Consider the following 16811-nt stretch of genomic DNA (forward strand, 5'->3'; position numbering starts at 1 on the left):
GTTGTTGTTGTTGTTATCGTCGTCGTCGTCGTCGCCATCGTCGTCGTTGTCAGAGGTTATTTCTAAAGATTTCATTGATAGTCTTTGTTCTCGTCACCAAGACTTGCTAAGAACAAGCTTGGAACAGCAAGAGTTCCAAGAACAAGATTAGAACAACTCATTACATCATTACCAGTACGTCATTTGTATTTAGAACACACTTTAGAAAAAAAACTCTTCAGCTACAAACCAGTCACCCTCACATGGCGGAGGTGTTTGTCTAAACCACTTACTGAAATGTTTTGAGGTTTAATGACCATACACATGTTGAACCGGTGAGTGTCTTCCGCTGCTTAATTCGCAAATAACTATTTTATTAAAGTCCGCTTGAAACGCTCAAAGATGAAATTCCATGTTAAAAAGTGACAAAAGTTTCACATTTTCCCGTTGTAACAGCTTCCGATGATATTATATGAAAATTCTGATCCTCTGAGAGGATTCCCCGAAACAAAATCAGTTTGTACGCCTAATTTTAATAGAATTGTCCAAACAGTGTCGCTAATATTGTGCTAAAAGATGAATTCTAGAACAATGTCCAGACAGACACCACTTGGCAAAAAAATTTTCAGTGCTGGGAGATGAAAAAAAAAAACTACCTCGCTACGCGCGGGCTTCGCCCGCGCTCCGCTTGGATAATTGTAAACAGAGAGAGAGAGAGAGAGAGAGAGAGAGAGAGAGAGAGAGAGAGAGAGAGAGAGAGAGAGAGAGAGAGAGAGAGAGAGAGAGAGAGAGAGAGACTGAGAGAGAGAGAGAGAGAGAGAGAGATGTAAACCATGAAACAGAAAGCACATTTCTTGGGATTTTTTTTATTAAATCCAAAAATAAGCAGTCCAATGAGAAGAATTTTAAATGAAAAACCAAGTAAACACGGCGCCAGAAAAAAGTTAAACACACACAAACACACACGCAAAAAAAAGCACTAACTCATTTGCGTGCTTACATACACACACACACAAAACACACACACACCATTTTCAAAAACATGCACATCAACAAAAAATCTGCGCAACAAAACCATGACAAACAAACAAAAAACTAAAACAAAAAAACAACAACAAAATGGAAGAAACGAAAAACTACGATCCAGCCGACTTGACTGACTTTGTCTTTTTCGGTGATCTGAGCTAATTGGTATGCACACACACACACACATGAACACACATACATGTAATAAGTGGGAGAAAATTGAAACAAAGTAGCAAAATCAGATAAACAGCGCATGTTTTCTTCTTTGACATTCAATTCGAAAAGTCTGGCAGTTTATGGAACGTTCTTTTGTTACTGTCATCCTGTCAGAAGACGTCATCGCTGACGACACAATGTCGTTATGACGAGCTATCCGGCGTAAATGACGTCACACCATGCCTTGGGACTGGAAAGTTTGGTCGAGCAAAGCGGCGGACGAGCTAACCGGCGGACGAGCTAACCAGCTTAATTTTACAGATACAAAGAAGGACGTCAGCCCGGGGAAAAAATATGGCGACGAGCTAAACGGCGGACGAGCTAAGCGGGGTCGAGCTAAGTGGAGTCGAGTGTATTTATATAAAGTAAATATTTATATAAACTGAATATTCATATAAACTGAATATTCATATAAACTAAATATTTATAAAAAAATAAATATGTATTGTGTTCTTTATTAATTGTCCAAAAGTAATGTGTATGCCCGTGTACCACAGAGACCATTCCGTCAATGTATTTGTGTATTATTTGTTCTATAACGGGGTTCCCCACCGACAATCTGCCCAGAGGGTCCCGGGAACCCCAGTTTATACGTTTAGGGGAACTGAGGACCGTTCGGCATGGCACTATGGGATTTACTTTGGCCATGCAACACACGAGTAAATCTTTCTCACTCTGCAAACATCAATTCAGCCAAAATTCGCATTTATGACAGAAAGCGTACTGTTGCTTTGGGTACGTTTTTTTGTTTTGTTTTTTTGTTTGTTTGCTTAACGCCCAGCCGACCACGAAGGGCCATATCAAGGCGGTGCTGCTTTGACATATAACGTGCGCCACACACAAGACAGAAGTCGCAGCACAGGCTTCATGTCTCACCCAGTCACATTATTCTGACACCGGACCAACCAGTCCTAGCACTAACCCCATCATGCCAGACGCCAGGCGGAGCAGCCACTAGATTGCCAATTTTAAAGTCTTAGGTATGACCCGGCCGGGGTTCGAACCCACGACCTCCCGATCACGAGGCGGACGCCTTACCACTAGGCCATCCTTTGGGTACGTGACTTCGCTGGAAACCAAACAAACAACAAAAACCAACAACCCCAAAAATAAACAAACAAACAAATAAGTTCTCTGACCAAAAAGACTTTCGGAATATCCGAATCTGTTTGCACTGGCCACTGACACAAACCTCTAAAAAAACACCCCGACTACGTTAGAAATGGCAGGAGTAATACACGGCTTAAATGGTAACTGTACAATAAACAACAGCGAGAGTTCTTCAGGTACACTTTAATTCTGTTCTTTTTTTAAAATTCTCTGTTATACATTTTTTTTAAATTGTTTTTACAGGTATAAGCTTTACATTACAGGACACAGACAAGCGAGCAAATTCACAAAAAGAGAACACACGTTGACAATTACAACACACGGGAGGGGGGGGGGGGTGGGGGGGGGGGGGGAGGGGGGGGAGGGGGGAGAGGGGGGGGGGGGGGGAGGGGAGGTCGTGGCTTGGTGGTCGCAATTTCAAGAATATGTAAAGAAAAAAAACCTGCAACAGTGAACTAGCCGTTGCTTACTGCCATGCAGACACAATCATCAATTTGTCTTATCAATATATTATCTAAGCGCTTCATCAAAACATGCATATAATACAAGCGCCAATCCTTGTAAAATTTATCCAACGTATTACTTATACAGGGTGTCTCACAAAACTTTTAACCCATTCAAACAGCTTTATTTCATGAACCAATCAACATATTTACAAAAACTAAAGTTGAAATGGAAAGCTGAGATGTTAACAATTCTGAAAAACAACATGCCTACAATGTAATACTACATCCACAGTAGTAATACAGCAGTTCATAAAACATGCTCCAGATAGCCACCGTTGCGCTGGAGGCATATTTGAGCACGGCGAGCGAAGTTGTCAATGACCCGAACACATTCTTCCTTTGGGATGGCCCTGATCTTCTGGGTGATGGCTTGTTTTAGTTCAGGGATGGTCTGAGGATTATCCTGGTACACATTGTCCTTCAGATAGCCCCAACGGAGTCCCTAACTGCAGCAACGTTCTCTTTTAACCCATATAACCTTGCATAATTTTGTCAATTTTAATGCCTCAGACCATCCCTGAACTAAAACAAGCCATCACCCAGAAGATCAGGGCCATCCCAAAGGAAGAATGTGTTCGGGTCATTGACAACTTCGCTCGCCGTGCTCAAATATGCCTCCAGCGCAACGGTGGCTATCTGGAGCATGTTTTATGAACTGCTGTATTACTACTGTGGATGTAGTATTATATTGTAGGCATGTTGTTTTTCAGAATTGTTAACATCTCAGCTTTCCATTTCAGTTTAGTTTTTGTAAATATGTTGATTGGTTCATGAAATAAAGCTGTTTGAATGGGTTAACAGTTTTGTGAGACACCCTGTAATTGCGTTGTACTTTTCACAAATAACTCTTTGTTTACAATTTCTGCTAAATGTCACAAAACGAGGGATCTTTCTGTTCATTTTGGAAATACAGATGTGGTATTTGGCACAAATTACTAACACATCAAAAACTTTATCGGTGACTACATTGTTCGCCACTCCAAACAGAACCAGTTCTTTGGAAAGTTTTACATTGTCAAATGGGTACAGTTCACCTTAAACCAATTTACAAATTCTATACAAAAGTCTGCACTTTATCACACTCCCAAAACATATGTTTTAGGCTTTCTTCATCTCTACCGAAAAACGTACACAATGACGTATCCACAATGTTTCGCAAAAAATAGAAACCGTTCCGTCGGCATTATTTTGTACAATAGACGATACTGGAACCATCTCAGACAAGTATCCTTTGTTGTTTTAAAAACATGTCGAACAATAACCTTCTTATTTAACAAACAATTTACGGACTCAGACCATTTTTCAATACATTTTGGGACAGCAACATTTTCAATCAATTGTTGGTAAAATAAATTGTGTCTTACCTTGAAAAATACATTTCCAAACAATGGGCTCTGTCATGATAAAATGTTTATCAAATTCTAAACCGATTTTTTCTGATATTTTTTAACAGCCTGAATTACACCTTCATACAATACAAAATCTACTCGCACATTCGGATATTTCATTTTGAACGCATTATAGGATAAATGTTCCAAAATATGACCAATCTGCACAATTCCATTGTCAATCCATGTCTTTTTATCTCTGCGAATATTAACATTATAATGTAAACATTCTGATACAAAATTGTTGAAGGTTGAAGGGTCACATTTTCTTTGTAATTTCTTAATGTTTAAATACATCGGTCCAAAACGGGTTATCCATTTTCTGCATCAACATTTTTGCAAATTCTCCTCCTCTCATATTAACTGTTATTACAAATGGACATGCTTTAAACAATAATCTTGATATTACTCCAGTAAGACCAACAACCCTTTTTTAACCAAACAATTTTCAGAGATGACAGAATACATTTCATGTCAACCATCTTTAACCCTCCATCTTCATGGGGCTGGGTGACCGTAGTTCTTTTAATTTTATCTTTTATCCATCCCAAAGAAAAACAAAATTAACTCTATCATAAACTGTTCATCTGGATCTGGTTAATTCGTAAACAAATGTGTCAATTGGAAATGGACAAGGTTTTTAGGACTGTTATCTACCAAATGGTGTTAGGTTCCTTCTGGTCCATGAATTCAAAAGTTTTTGAATTTCCTTTAACTTATTTCTGTAATTAAGAAAGACCACATCGGATACATTTACTGAAAAAATAAAACCAAGTGCTTTGAAGTTATCCGAGTCCCAGGTAAAATTCATATTAGGCAAGAATCTTCTTTTGGAAATGTTAAAGGTCCTAACCAGACTACAAATCATAATTAATTCTCAGGCCTGACAATGGCACAAAATGTTGCAACACTTTTGTACGTTCACAAAATGATTGCTCTGTACCATCAAGAAACAGACTGGTATCGTCGGCGAATTGTGACAATAAAATATTTTCGCCAAAAATATTCATACCACAAATCTGTTTGTTTTGGACAATAAGAGACAATATTTCGGCACAAATAAAAAATAAATAAGGTGACAGCAGATCCATGAATCAAATTTGGTAAAACACGTTTAAACCGCAATACACGTTGATGCAATTGTATAAACTGTGTTTAAAGCCCCAGTATGTCTCAAATGGTTTACAAAACGATTTGAATCTTCAAATGAAAAAAGCATTTTTTGTAACCTTATGGAACACACTTGTAATAGCATTTAATAGCATTAAATGAAACAGTTCGTTTGAATTGCTATTTAGCTCGCGTAAACCACACACCAGATTTCGTGGTTTATCTAACCCCTGAACCATCGTGAACCCGTGTGATCCACTTTCCTTTTTTCACAATTTAGTCGTCAGTTTGTGATTTCAATTCGACTAGCTGTATCTGCAATAGCACGTTATTGTTTACCTCTGATTCTAAAACTCAACAAACGACTGCGAGTCACATGAACTTGTCGGCAGCGGCTGGCTTCAAAGAAAGCGAGCACTATGCAGAAAAATCGTCTGCTTTGAGACACGACGTTTCGTGACCCTGCTTCCGGGCTATCTTTTCTTTAAACTTTCAAAACTTCGAATTGTACTGATCTTGTCTTGATGAATAAAGAAATCTTTTATGATTTAAGAATGTTTGTGTTACAAGCTGTACATTTATTATTTAGATTTTAAGAGTTAGTTCTAGCACCAAAACGAGGGGCCTGATTGTAGATCAGACGGTCCACGAAAATAAATTCTTTGAAAATGTCTCACTCTCGACGGAAAGCAGCCAGGATGTTCCCGTTCGGTGAGCGTTCAAATGAAAGGGTGTTTGTACTGTGTGTAAAAGCCTGACAGTATCTGTGATGGTTTACGGGAGGCTTACTGTGCCTTTAACAGAGTAATTGGTCTACAGTTTTTCAAAAGTGTGTTATTTGTTCCTTCCCTTGGAATACATACTATAACTCCCTGTCCCTGAATCACAGACATTTCTCCTTTCTCAAATCCACAATTTATGGAACGCAACATAAAGTTTCCTAAATTTGAATAAGAATTCCGCAGTGTACCCGTCTGATCCTGGACTTTTGTCATTTTTTAATTATTTTACAGCTTTGAGTAACTCACAGTGAGTTATTGTACCTTCCAATTGTTTACTTTTAACATCTGTTAATACAGGATGAACCAGGTTTTCATCAATACACTTTAATTCTACTAGTTTGATCCTATCTGGTATAAAGTGTCAAAAGAGCTATCCACTCAGTTAGTGTAGATCGAGAATTTGCTGTTCCTTTCATAGTTTGATGCCACAAGTCCTAACAACTCGTTCCTCGTGACCTAAGTGATGCTTGATGCGATTACGATGGCTCGATTGAAAATATTTTTGCGAACAAAATTGGGTTGGAAAAAAAGTCGACTGCCGCCGTTCCGCAACGCTTACTTTGTATATGCAAACAATGCTGAAAGTAAAATTTTACATCGTAAATAAGGCCTGCCATCACGTTCAATCTCCAGGAACTTTGGAATTAGTTCGTTGATGTGCTCAGTACTGACACGATGCTCAAGCCAAACTTCAGGGTTGAATCTGTGGAATGTCCAAATCAACATTCAAGCTAAATTCCATTCGCCTTCAGTAAGAGTAATTCCAAGGAAAATCTGAAGGGAGCAGTCGGGTCGTTAACTTGGTATGTTCTAGCAGACATTGTAGGCATTGCTTCTTTGCAGACTACAATTAATGGTATGAGCAAAGGCCACACAACTAAATACTCAATTCGTGAGCAAGGCCAGGGGGCAAGCACATTGTTTTTATTGTTCTTCTTTTTAGCAATCCAAATGTGCCGCTCTAAATTGAAATCTTGCGATAGACATGCAATACTCATGGCATCACATTTTATGGCACATACTGAATGGTATTTGTAGGTGCAGTTGATGTTGTTTGCGCGGCGTTTCGAAGATTACAGTACGACGATGGCGAGTAGTCGTGAACACAACCCGAAGACTCCGAAAAATGCAGGGTATCCGGACATTCTGCTTCATTGCCAATCTGGTGTGTGCATCGCTGATATTTGCGACAGTTGTTTGGATAGGTTTCAGGCAGCGGAATGTACTTATTCTCGTTTGCACTGGTGCACACAAAAGGATCAGGGGTGATACGTGGTGGTACTTAGAACAACTGCAACAGAAACGCAATCATAACAGCTCATTGTGTGTAATTTCCATTCAGACATTTTCCTCCATTTCTTTTTCAAACATCATCTGATCACCCATTTAAAACCATATCTTGTATCTTGGTAGGGTAAAAGAAAAGTTAGAAGAAGCCCTAAGCAAAAGTGACAATGTTGATAATGATATTTATTAAACGTATAATAAAAGTAGGATTTGCACAGTGGGCAGAGTGATCGCGCAAACACACACACACACACACACACACCTTTATGCACACATCAACACATAAACACAAGATCAGTCGGCAAGATTCAGTTTAAAAGTGGCGTGAGACGAAATCACTACATTTAGTCAAGCTGTCAAACTCACAGAATGAAACTGAACGCACTTCATTTTTTCACCAAGACCGTATAGCATCGTCAGTCCTCCGTTCGGCGAAAAGGAAGTGAAATTGACAAGCCAGTATAGCGCGGTAGTGGCTGTGTTGAGCAGGATAGCCCGTTTTTCTGTATCTCTATTCTTTTTAACTTTCGGAGCTTGTTTTTAATCCAAACATAACATATCTATATGTTTTTGGAATCAAGAACCGTTTCATTTTTTTTCAGAGCTTGTTCTTAATCCGAATATAACATGTTTATATGTCTCGACATGTATTTCTCTCTCTCTCTCGACTGTATACAGAGATAAGAACAGCCTAGCTTTCACCTAGATCCTGCCTAAAAACAATGTTCAGACCTCATGTTCAGACTCGGCGTAATAATACCGAAAGGACTACTTTTTAGCGGTCAAGTTCAGTCGTCCGCATACTCGAAAGTGAAAAAAAGATGAAACGTTTTGCTACAGTATCGGAGGATGAACTGTCGAAAAAGAAAAAGAATCTCGTGCCAACCACTACGCAGAAGACCATCCGAGTCAGTTGTCCAGAAGAAGTTCCAAATCAAAAGACGACATTCTATTCTCTTACGTCACTATTCTTGGTTTACGGCACCATTCGGCGGTTTTGCTGCGAGTATGCAATAGTCTTGGTTGGCCGAGACCTTGAGGTGGAATGCGAGTGATTAGGTTTGTTGATTTTGCTCGGAGAAGTGGTCCGTGTTCAAGCAAGTTTCTTTCTTCTTTGAAAACAAAAACCCTAAGACCAGTGAATGTCGAGATATATATGTTAATTGGAATCAGAAAATGATGAAGAATAAGATCGTTTTATAAAGTTATTGTTTTCAAATACAAAGTTCGGATGTTTAATTACCAAAATCATTAATTAATTTCAAGCCTCCAAGCTGAAAGGGGAAACCAAAGTCCGGCCTTCGTCAAAGATTGTTTGACCAACATTTCAATCCATTTGATCGAAAAATGAGGGCATGACAGTGCGGCCTCAACTTTCACAAAACGCCGGATATGACGTCATCACAGACATTTATTGAAAATATGAAACAAACATCTGGGAATATCATACTCAGGAACTCTCATGTAAAGTTTCATAAAGATCAGTCCCCTAGTTTGCTCTCAATCGCTCTACACACACACACACACACACACACACACACACACACACACACACACACACACACACACACACACACACACACACACACACACACACACACACACACACACACACACACACACACACACACACACACACACACACACACACACACACCACGACCCTCGTTTCGATGCCCCATCTATGTTAAAACATTTGGTCAAAACTTGACTAAATGTAAAAACGACCGCACAGACTCAACTATACCTATTAATTGATACAAATTTGTCATTGAGCGCTGCCTTTGATTATATTAACAGATATTGCTATTTCATATGTTACGTGGATTTCCATTGGTCAATTGGGCAAAACTGAGCTCAGTGCAAAAGTGATATCGACGACATTTCCGTCGATATCAGTTTTGATATCGACGACCTCTTTATTGCTTCCTCACTTCAAAAACAAAAACACCTAAATTTAAAGGTACGTACTGAACTTGTCAAATCCAGGTGCACGGATCCCCTGGGGCTTTTAGTCATAACCTAAGGCAGCTATCCGTTTGAAGAACTACCAAGTTTCATTGACTTGCACCCAAAGAGTCAAGAACTAAGATTTTTGTACGAATTAATTTCGTACTCGGACCCGGCTGGTCTTGACCTATTTTTGGATCTAAATTAAGATCAGGTAGATCAACACATCATGCACAAAAATACACGTCACTAGCAAACTATGTCAGATATCATCATGAGTTTGTGTAAAACAAAATGGAGGCCGGAATCACTCAGTTGAATCGAACTCCGACCAAACACCACGTAATAACTAGGTTAATTTATGCACTCGCGTGAACAAGAAACTGTCGAGCTTCACAGATGTCGTCGTTGGGTAGTTTTGGGTTTGTTTTACTACCATAGGAGGATTTTTGAACTGTAAATGCACTCAGCTGCAACAAAAACGCAAAACGAAGGCTGTGAGCTGCACTGTGCCTTTAAAAAACAAACAAATATATATGAAAATTTAATGATCCCAGAATTTAGTTGAGCAAGTGACTAAAGACTTTTTGAAAGAAAAGACATTTGAAAATGCTGAAAAGTACAAGAAAAGAGTGAACAAAAAGAAATAATAATCAGAGGGAGGGATATGGAACAGCCAAAACTGAGACAAATACTTTTGTAATTTCTTTACAGTAAATACAACATATCCACCAGAGAATTAGTAATATATCTAACATTGACTGACTGTGTGATGATATCTTCTGCTATTGGTCTGTTTCGACAGTGATATCAAAATCTCGAGCTCCGGTCTCGATTTTGATATCACTGTCTCAACAGACCACAGCAGAAGATATCATCACACAGTCCGTCAATATTACCCAGCATTATGCTTTGATGATCGGAAAAGGGATGTGTGAGACCATCCAATCACAGCCCCCGAATTCCCCTACGTGTCCATCAGAATAGCTACATAATTATGTACAGTGCTTCACATGCATAGGCAATATAATAGGTTTACTTGTTGATATACCTCATACGAATATCTGCATACAACACGTAGTTTACAAATAATGTTCCGCTGTTTTCTTTCAAGTCAATCACGCTTACACAGAAGCTTTTCATAATAGAAGCAGCCCACTACAATTACCAGCAGTCGACACGCGATGATACATTTGCCCTTTGACCTTTCCTTGTGAATCTCCGTTACTAAAAAATAGAATACGGGATTGTGGGAAAGCTGTTCAATGGCACTCGTGCACTATATTCGATTTTCAATACACGACTCAACATCTTTAGGATAAATCAAAATGAAAAAAATGCAAGTATAATTATAGAGTAAGGAAACAAGAAAAAGTTGAAAAAATGAGAAAACATGTTATGCAAAACACTTGCCAAGTATAGGACTCAAATTCGAGACCGCCGGATCTAAAAGCAAGACTCATACATACCAAACAGTGCTCCCAATATACAACCATGTGAAGGGCATATGGGAACAGAGTGCCCTGTCCAAGGAAAAGCTGGTTACAGGTGGTACTCTTCCTTACCCTCCATGGCTGCTTGAAGCCCCAAATCAGATCATGGACTATGGAGACGGCCTCAAAAAGGCAGAAGACCCATTGCTGCTAGCCACAGTTGCAAAAGAAAAGATCGATCAACGATTTAAAAGCCACCTACAGGTCTTCACAGATGGTTCGATCCTGCAGTCAGGGGAGGCTGGGTGTGCCTTGTCGATTCCTGGACTTGATATAACACGAAAATACAAGCTAAACAAGGGGATCAGTGCTATCTACATGGCCTGCACACTGATAAACGATCTGCCAACTCCACCTCTGGGGGCGGTCATCCTTACGGACTCAAAATCCTTGTTGCAAGCACTTGCATATGGCACCAAGAACAGAGGAGAGATGCAAACTGAAATTCATTTCTTAGCCCACCAAATTATGACAAAAGGAACAGACTTTTCCCTCATGTGGCTGCCATCCCACACAGGAATCCGGGGAAATGAAATGGCGGACAGAGCAGCAAAAGCAGCGGCTATGTCAACCATGCCAGTGACAGACATCCGGCTCTCCTGCCAGGAAGCCAAACTGCTGCTAGCCAAGCTAAAAAGAGAGGAAAGAGAGCAGACACTGTCACAAACATGTGAAGAGAGAGGACGGATACACCTCCCCTACAATAGGAAAGGGCACCACCTCCCACTCCCCCCGAGACCCATGAGCCTGTTGCGTCGCTTGTGCACGGTCAGCAGCCGCATCTACTGGGACAAGGTAGTCTGTCAGTGTGGCAAGACTGGACACCTCACACACGTGTTTGAAGGTTGTGACACTCTCAAGGAAGAGATGTCTAGTCTCATCCGCTACAGAAGGGAGAATGCTCTCAGTCTGGGAGACTTTCTCCGCCCACACCCATCACTCGGAGAAAAACCGATGATGGTCTTGGTCACCAATCTGTTCACCTCAACTGTTGCGAGCTGGTTCTAGTGTGCTTGCAGCAGACCCAGCACAGCACAGATCCACTTCTGGAATCTTAAGCTAAATGTGTCCCAAGACACATATTTTGTAGTCCTGGCATCCTGGAAGGCAGAGGCCCCAACCTACAGGTTTGCTTCCATACCAAAAACGCCTCCAGACACGGGAACTTGGGAGCAGAGGCAACAGCTCCGCTTGAACCTCAGAAACCAAATGTGCCTCCAGACACACAGATCCCTTAGACGGCCGAGGCTGTGGCCTCTAAGGTTCTCTTGTACCAAACCGCCTCCTGACTCTGCATCAGATTGCTTGCGCTGGCATCTGCTTACATAGACCCACATTAAGTCACCACCGAGTGGAAGACACAGACGACATTTGGTAGCACTGACTGCCAGCTTCACGGTAATGCGTACCCCTAGCGCGGCTCTGCTTGGGTGGGAATGTTCTGAGCAAAACACTATGTGTTACTCCATACCCCCCGCCCTCCATGGAACTTCTTGACCCCAACCAATTGGGGGGAGGGGGGGGGAGTTTGCCCAGTCGGTAGAGGCGCTGGCTTTAAAACCGGTTGTTACTATCAGCGTGGGTTCAACCCCCAAGTTCGGCGCGGGATGTGTGTCCCAGAGTCAACTTTGTGCAGACTCTCCTCGGTGTCCGAACACCCCCGTGTGCACGCATGCGCACGATAAAGATCCCAGGGTCACAGCGAAAGCCTCAAGCCTTGGAAACACGAATACATGCATGCAAAAATATGAAGCCCGGGTGTCCGTTCGGCCAACAGCCAATAAAGTAACCATTTCAGCACTGACCCAAGACGACCCAACCCGGTCCCTAGCCCATTTCAGGTCTGACTGACTGACTATTAGGGTTTAACGTCATCTTAGACCAACTGGTCTATATTGGGACAGGTATTGGTAATACGCTGAAGATATGGTGTGATACTTTGATTCGAACAAGCTCACTGTGGCTGTCTTCTTCGACACACCAGCATGGGGTTTGTCTCGTCAAAGTATCGAAATACGATCATGATAATCAGAGACGAGAGATGATGCATGCGTGTCGTCGTGTTTTCCAAGCCCTGAGACTTTCGCTATGAACGTGGGATCTTTTTCGTGCGCATGTGTGCACACGGGGGTGTTCGGACACCGAAGAGAGTCTGCACAAAGTTGACTCCGAGAAATAAATCTCTCGCTGAACGTGGGGATCGAACCCACGCTGAAAGCGACCAACTGGCTACAAAGCCAGCGCGCTACCAACTGAGCTACGTCCCCGCCCTAAAAAGTTTCAGGTCTCCTCTAGCAGCCGGCAGCCAGCTGTCTACATCTCCCCCCCCCCCAACATTTTTATTTTTTTTATTTTTATACAAAGCCGGGTTTTCCCGTGTAACATGCCCCCAATGGCTTTGCCGTGAGGGCGTAAAACTTACATTTTCTCTCTAAAAGCAACGTAGTGTACCAACTCGCCACGAACCCTCTTGACCTAAACTTGTGAAAACAAATACTTGAACTGCAACCGCCATATCTTCCACGTGTCCAGGTGTCTGTCGGGGTTATCGAACGAGCATTTGTCGACTAGTCGGTTCGCCGTTCGTATTTGTGATTTGTACGTTTTCAATCTTGTCAGTCTCATCATTAAATGTAGTCGCGGTGTTACCTATAGGGCATTACTATATTTTCACCAAGGCCGAGGTTACTAAAAACAATATATTGGGAAATTCAGTCTGGGGAAATTGTCCCGCTGAAAGTACTCAATAATTATGCAACTTTTTGATTATTTCGATTTATTACATCATCCAAAACGTTTGGAATGAAGCAAAGAAATAAAATACAAGAATTACGAGTTCAGAATTTTTTTAAAATAAAATGTCTGTCGAAGCGAATCGAACCCGGGACCACAAAAGTAAGGACCAGCGCACCGTCAATCGGGCGGGCACTCTACCAACTGAGCCATTTTATTGCACTGTAGACGAGGGAGATTTTAACATCAATTACTACATTTGAGTTCTCGAGCGTGGCGACGACTCAGTGACTCAAGTTTCCGAGTCTCTCCGTTCTTATTTGTGTACTGTTCGCCATATCTCACTGTTCGGGGCTAGTTCAGTAACTGACCCTACGCTCCCGGTCACTTCGTATAAGTTTGGAAAGCAATATCAAATAGCGATAATTTCATGCGAGACCGACATTATTGATACGAAATGCATTGACCAATCGCCGAAAGGCGCATGAAAGTGTTTCCCAAAATCCTCTATTCTCGATGATATATTAAGGAGTTAGTTCGGGAGAACGACGATCTATGGACGGTTTATTATATAAAGGGAAGCAAGCGGTGAAAAACGGGCGTCGATAGAGCCAATGAAGAGGGATGAGAACTTCTAGTATGATAGACATCTGGCTTACACAAGTCAAAATTGAGATTAATTGTATATTAACAGCTATTGTGTTTTCAGCGTAGCAATGGGGTCCGATATTTAGACGAGACAAGTATAATGCCGACGAGTCGAAGACGAGTCGCATTATACTTGTTCGAGTCTAAATATCGGACCCTATTGCTACGCTGAAAATACAATAGCGATTATATAGCTGTTCTGACCTTGATTTGTTGTTCCAAACTTACAAAATGACAGTTTTTGCATCGATGCGTTGATCTCAGGTTTTGTCACGAGTTTTCATTCATAACGAAATGGGTAACAAACAAAAGAAGGTTCATATGATACAAATCGAGGCAGTGAATGGGTTTGAGCTTCAGGTAAAACGTGGATTGTCAAAGTAAAAGCCTGTTTATTTGAAGTGTGGAACCATCGTGGCTGTGGATTCGTGTTTCTGAAGACAACGATTATTAACATTCACTCTCAAAGACCCAATCAATGTTGACAATTGCTGCGGCGACTCATGGTCAGTTTGCATATCGAATCTCTGTCGTCGCAAAATGCAGAACGAAAAGTCTTGAGACATTTGAAAGAAGGGGCACATGCCAAAAACTTACTGAACTCGCAAATATGATGGCAGCTCTGTAACATTTTTTGGACTGGAAGAAAAGTAATAATAAGGTTACGTTAGTGACGTCACACACAAGTATGACGTAGCATCTCGAACATCTGACGCGCTTTGGAGCCCGGAATTGAAAAATGACGCGCAGAATATGGTTCCCCGTCACTTATTGTGCGTATTTTTGTTCTTCCAAAATGATGACAAAAACAATGTTTGGTGGCTTGTCAGACTAGCATTAATTTTTGTTGTTGGTCCTCGGGGAGCATATCGACTTCTGTTACATCTACTAAATGCGATGTATTATATGTCTGTAACCGCCCGACACTGATGGCAATTTTCCTTGTTATTATAAGGACAGTAACATTTTGAGTCTTTGAGTCTTGAGTCTTGAGTCTTGAGTTAACTTCAACCTCGGCCTTCTGTCATGGTCGATACGGATGAAAAAGAAGATCTATACTTCCCTCGGACCAATAGGAAAACCTGGTCTGTAAAAAAAAAGCCACCAAACATCTTATAGCATTTGCATTACCTGTCGTTGCGTTTTCGGAAGGCGCTTGAGTTGTTATTGTCGACTGCAGTTGGCCGCAGTACGTAGTGTTGGAAGGGAAGTCACAGGGATTGTCTCCAGCCTGGGTGAACACAGTGGTCCCACTGCAGGTTTGGTCATTTGGGATGCCATTCACACACCACTGGTATTCGTTGCATCTGTCGGGGAACGTGTCTTGATATGGAATGTACTGCGGTCCGTCTGCCGTGCATTCCCATTCTTGACGCGGTGCTGGTCCACTCGTGCCTGCGTGGAATATTGTCACGTCACTTTATCAGCGTTTATTCAACCTAAAATCCCGATAATCACGCACACACACACACACACACACACACACACACACACACGCACAAGCACACACGCACGTACGCATGTACGAATGCACACACACGCTCGCACACACACACACACACACACATGCACTCACACACACACACACACACACACACACACACACGCACACACACACACACACACACACACACACACACACACTCAGGCCAACATACAAACACATCCAACAGATCAGTCGGCCAGATTCAGTTATGAAATGACCGCATAGACTCAAATACCAACTTATTGATACAAATTTGATATTGACCGCTGCCTTTTAATTATATATGTACATGCTTTAAGTTCACATGCATAGGCATTGAGTTTATTTGTTGACATACCTCGTACCTGCACACAATGCGTAGTTGAACAAATACTGTTTGACTATTTTCTTTCAAGTCAGTGTCGCTTACACAAATCGGAATTGAGATTAATAATATTTAAACGCATTCCGCAGTGTTGAATTTCTTACCGGTTTTTTTTCTTCCCCACAATAACAATTAACTGGTACATCGAAATCGGGACTTCATAAATAACGCTTATTAAACTCACTTCTTGAGTTTGTGTTCAAACCATATTTTGAAGGTTAGCCCATAGTATTACAATAGTTGTTGAGGGAATGAAGGATGTTCGAACAATGTCTGTCCTATGTGCCGATACATACATATCTTTCTAGTGGTCGTCTTCTATAATGATATGGCCTTACGGAAGGTGGTGGCAAGAGGTTGACCCCGATGGACATTTATTATGAACCATTTTACAAAATAGGGGAAGGGCTCCTAATATGGACCACTTTTTGTTTCATGCTGATAACTAGCTTGTTTTCTTGCGAAGACGTTTCATTTTGTGTTTGGTAGTCCTTCTCTCTTAGGTTAACCGTTAGGCCTAATTAGAGTGAAATAGCTTTGATAGATATTCAGCAAAAATTAAATACAGAAAAAAATCACAAATAGTCCATATTAGGAGCTTGGGCGCCTAATATGGACCAGTGAAGCGGCCTTCACGAATCACTGTAAAAAGACCCCATTACTTCAAAATAACATGATACAGCTTAGTGTGCAAGTCAGACTTATTAAAGTATGCTTTAGATTTATTTGTTTC

At 41.2% G+C, this 16811-nt stretch overlaps 1 protein-coding gene across 1 annotated transcript in view; it reads right to left on the reverse strand.

The window, feature by feature from the left end:
- Positions 1-3309: 3309 nt before the first annotated feature.
- The window catches only part of LOC138945885 (mucin-2-like), a gene marked incomplete at its 5' end in the record, with an annotated part of 36621 nt that continues 23119 nt past the window's right edge, over positions 3310-16811 (reverse strand). Inside the window, 2 exon segments of the mRNA XM_070317405.1 lie at positions 3310-7408; positions 15360-15623. Coding sequence (XP_070173506.1) covers positions 7377-7408; positions 15360-15623 — 296 coding nt within the window.

This window comes from Littorina saxatilis, linkage group LG13 (assembly GCF_037325665.1).
Source record: "Littorina saxatilis isolate snail1 linkage group LG13, US_GU_Lsax_2.0, whole genome shotgun sequence".
Classification (NCBI taxonomy): domain Eukaryota; kingdom Metazoa; phylum Mollusca; class Gastropoda; order Littorinimorpha; family Littorinidae; genus Littorina; species Littorina saxatilis.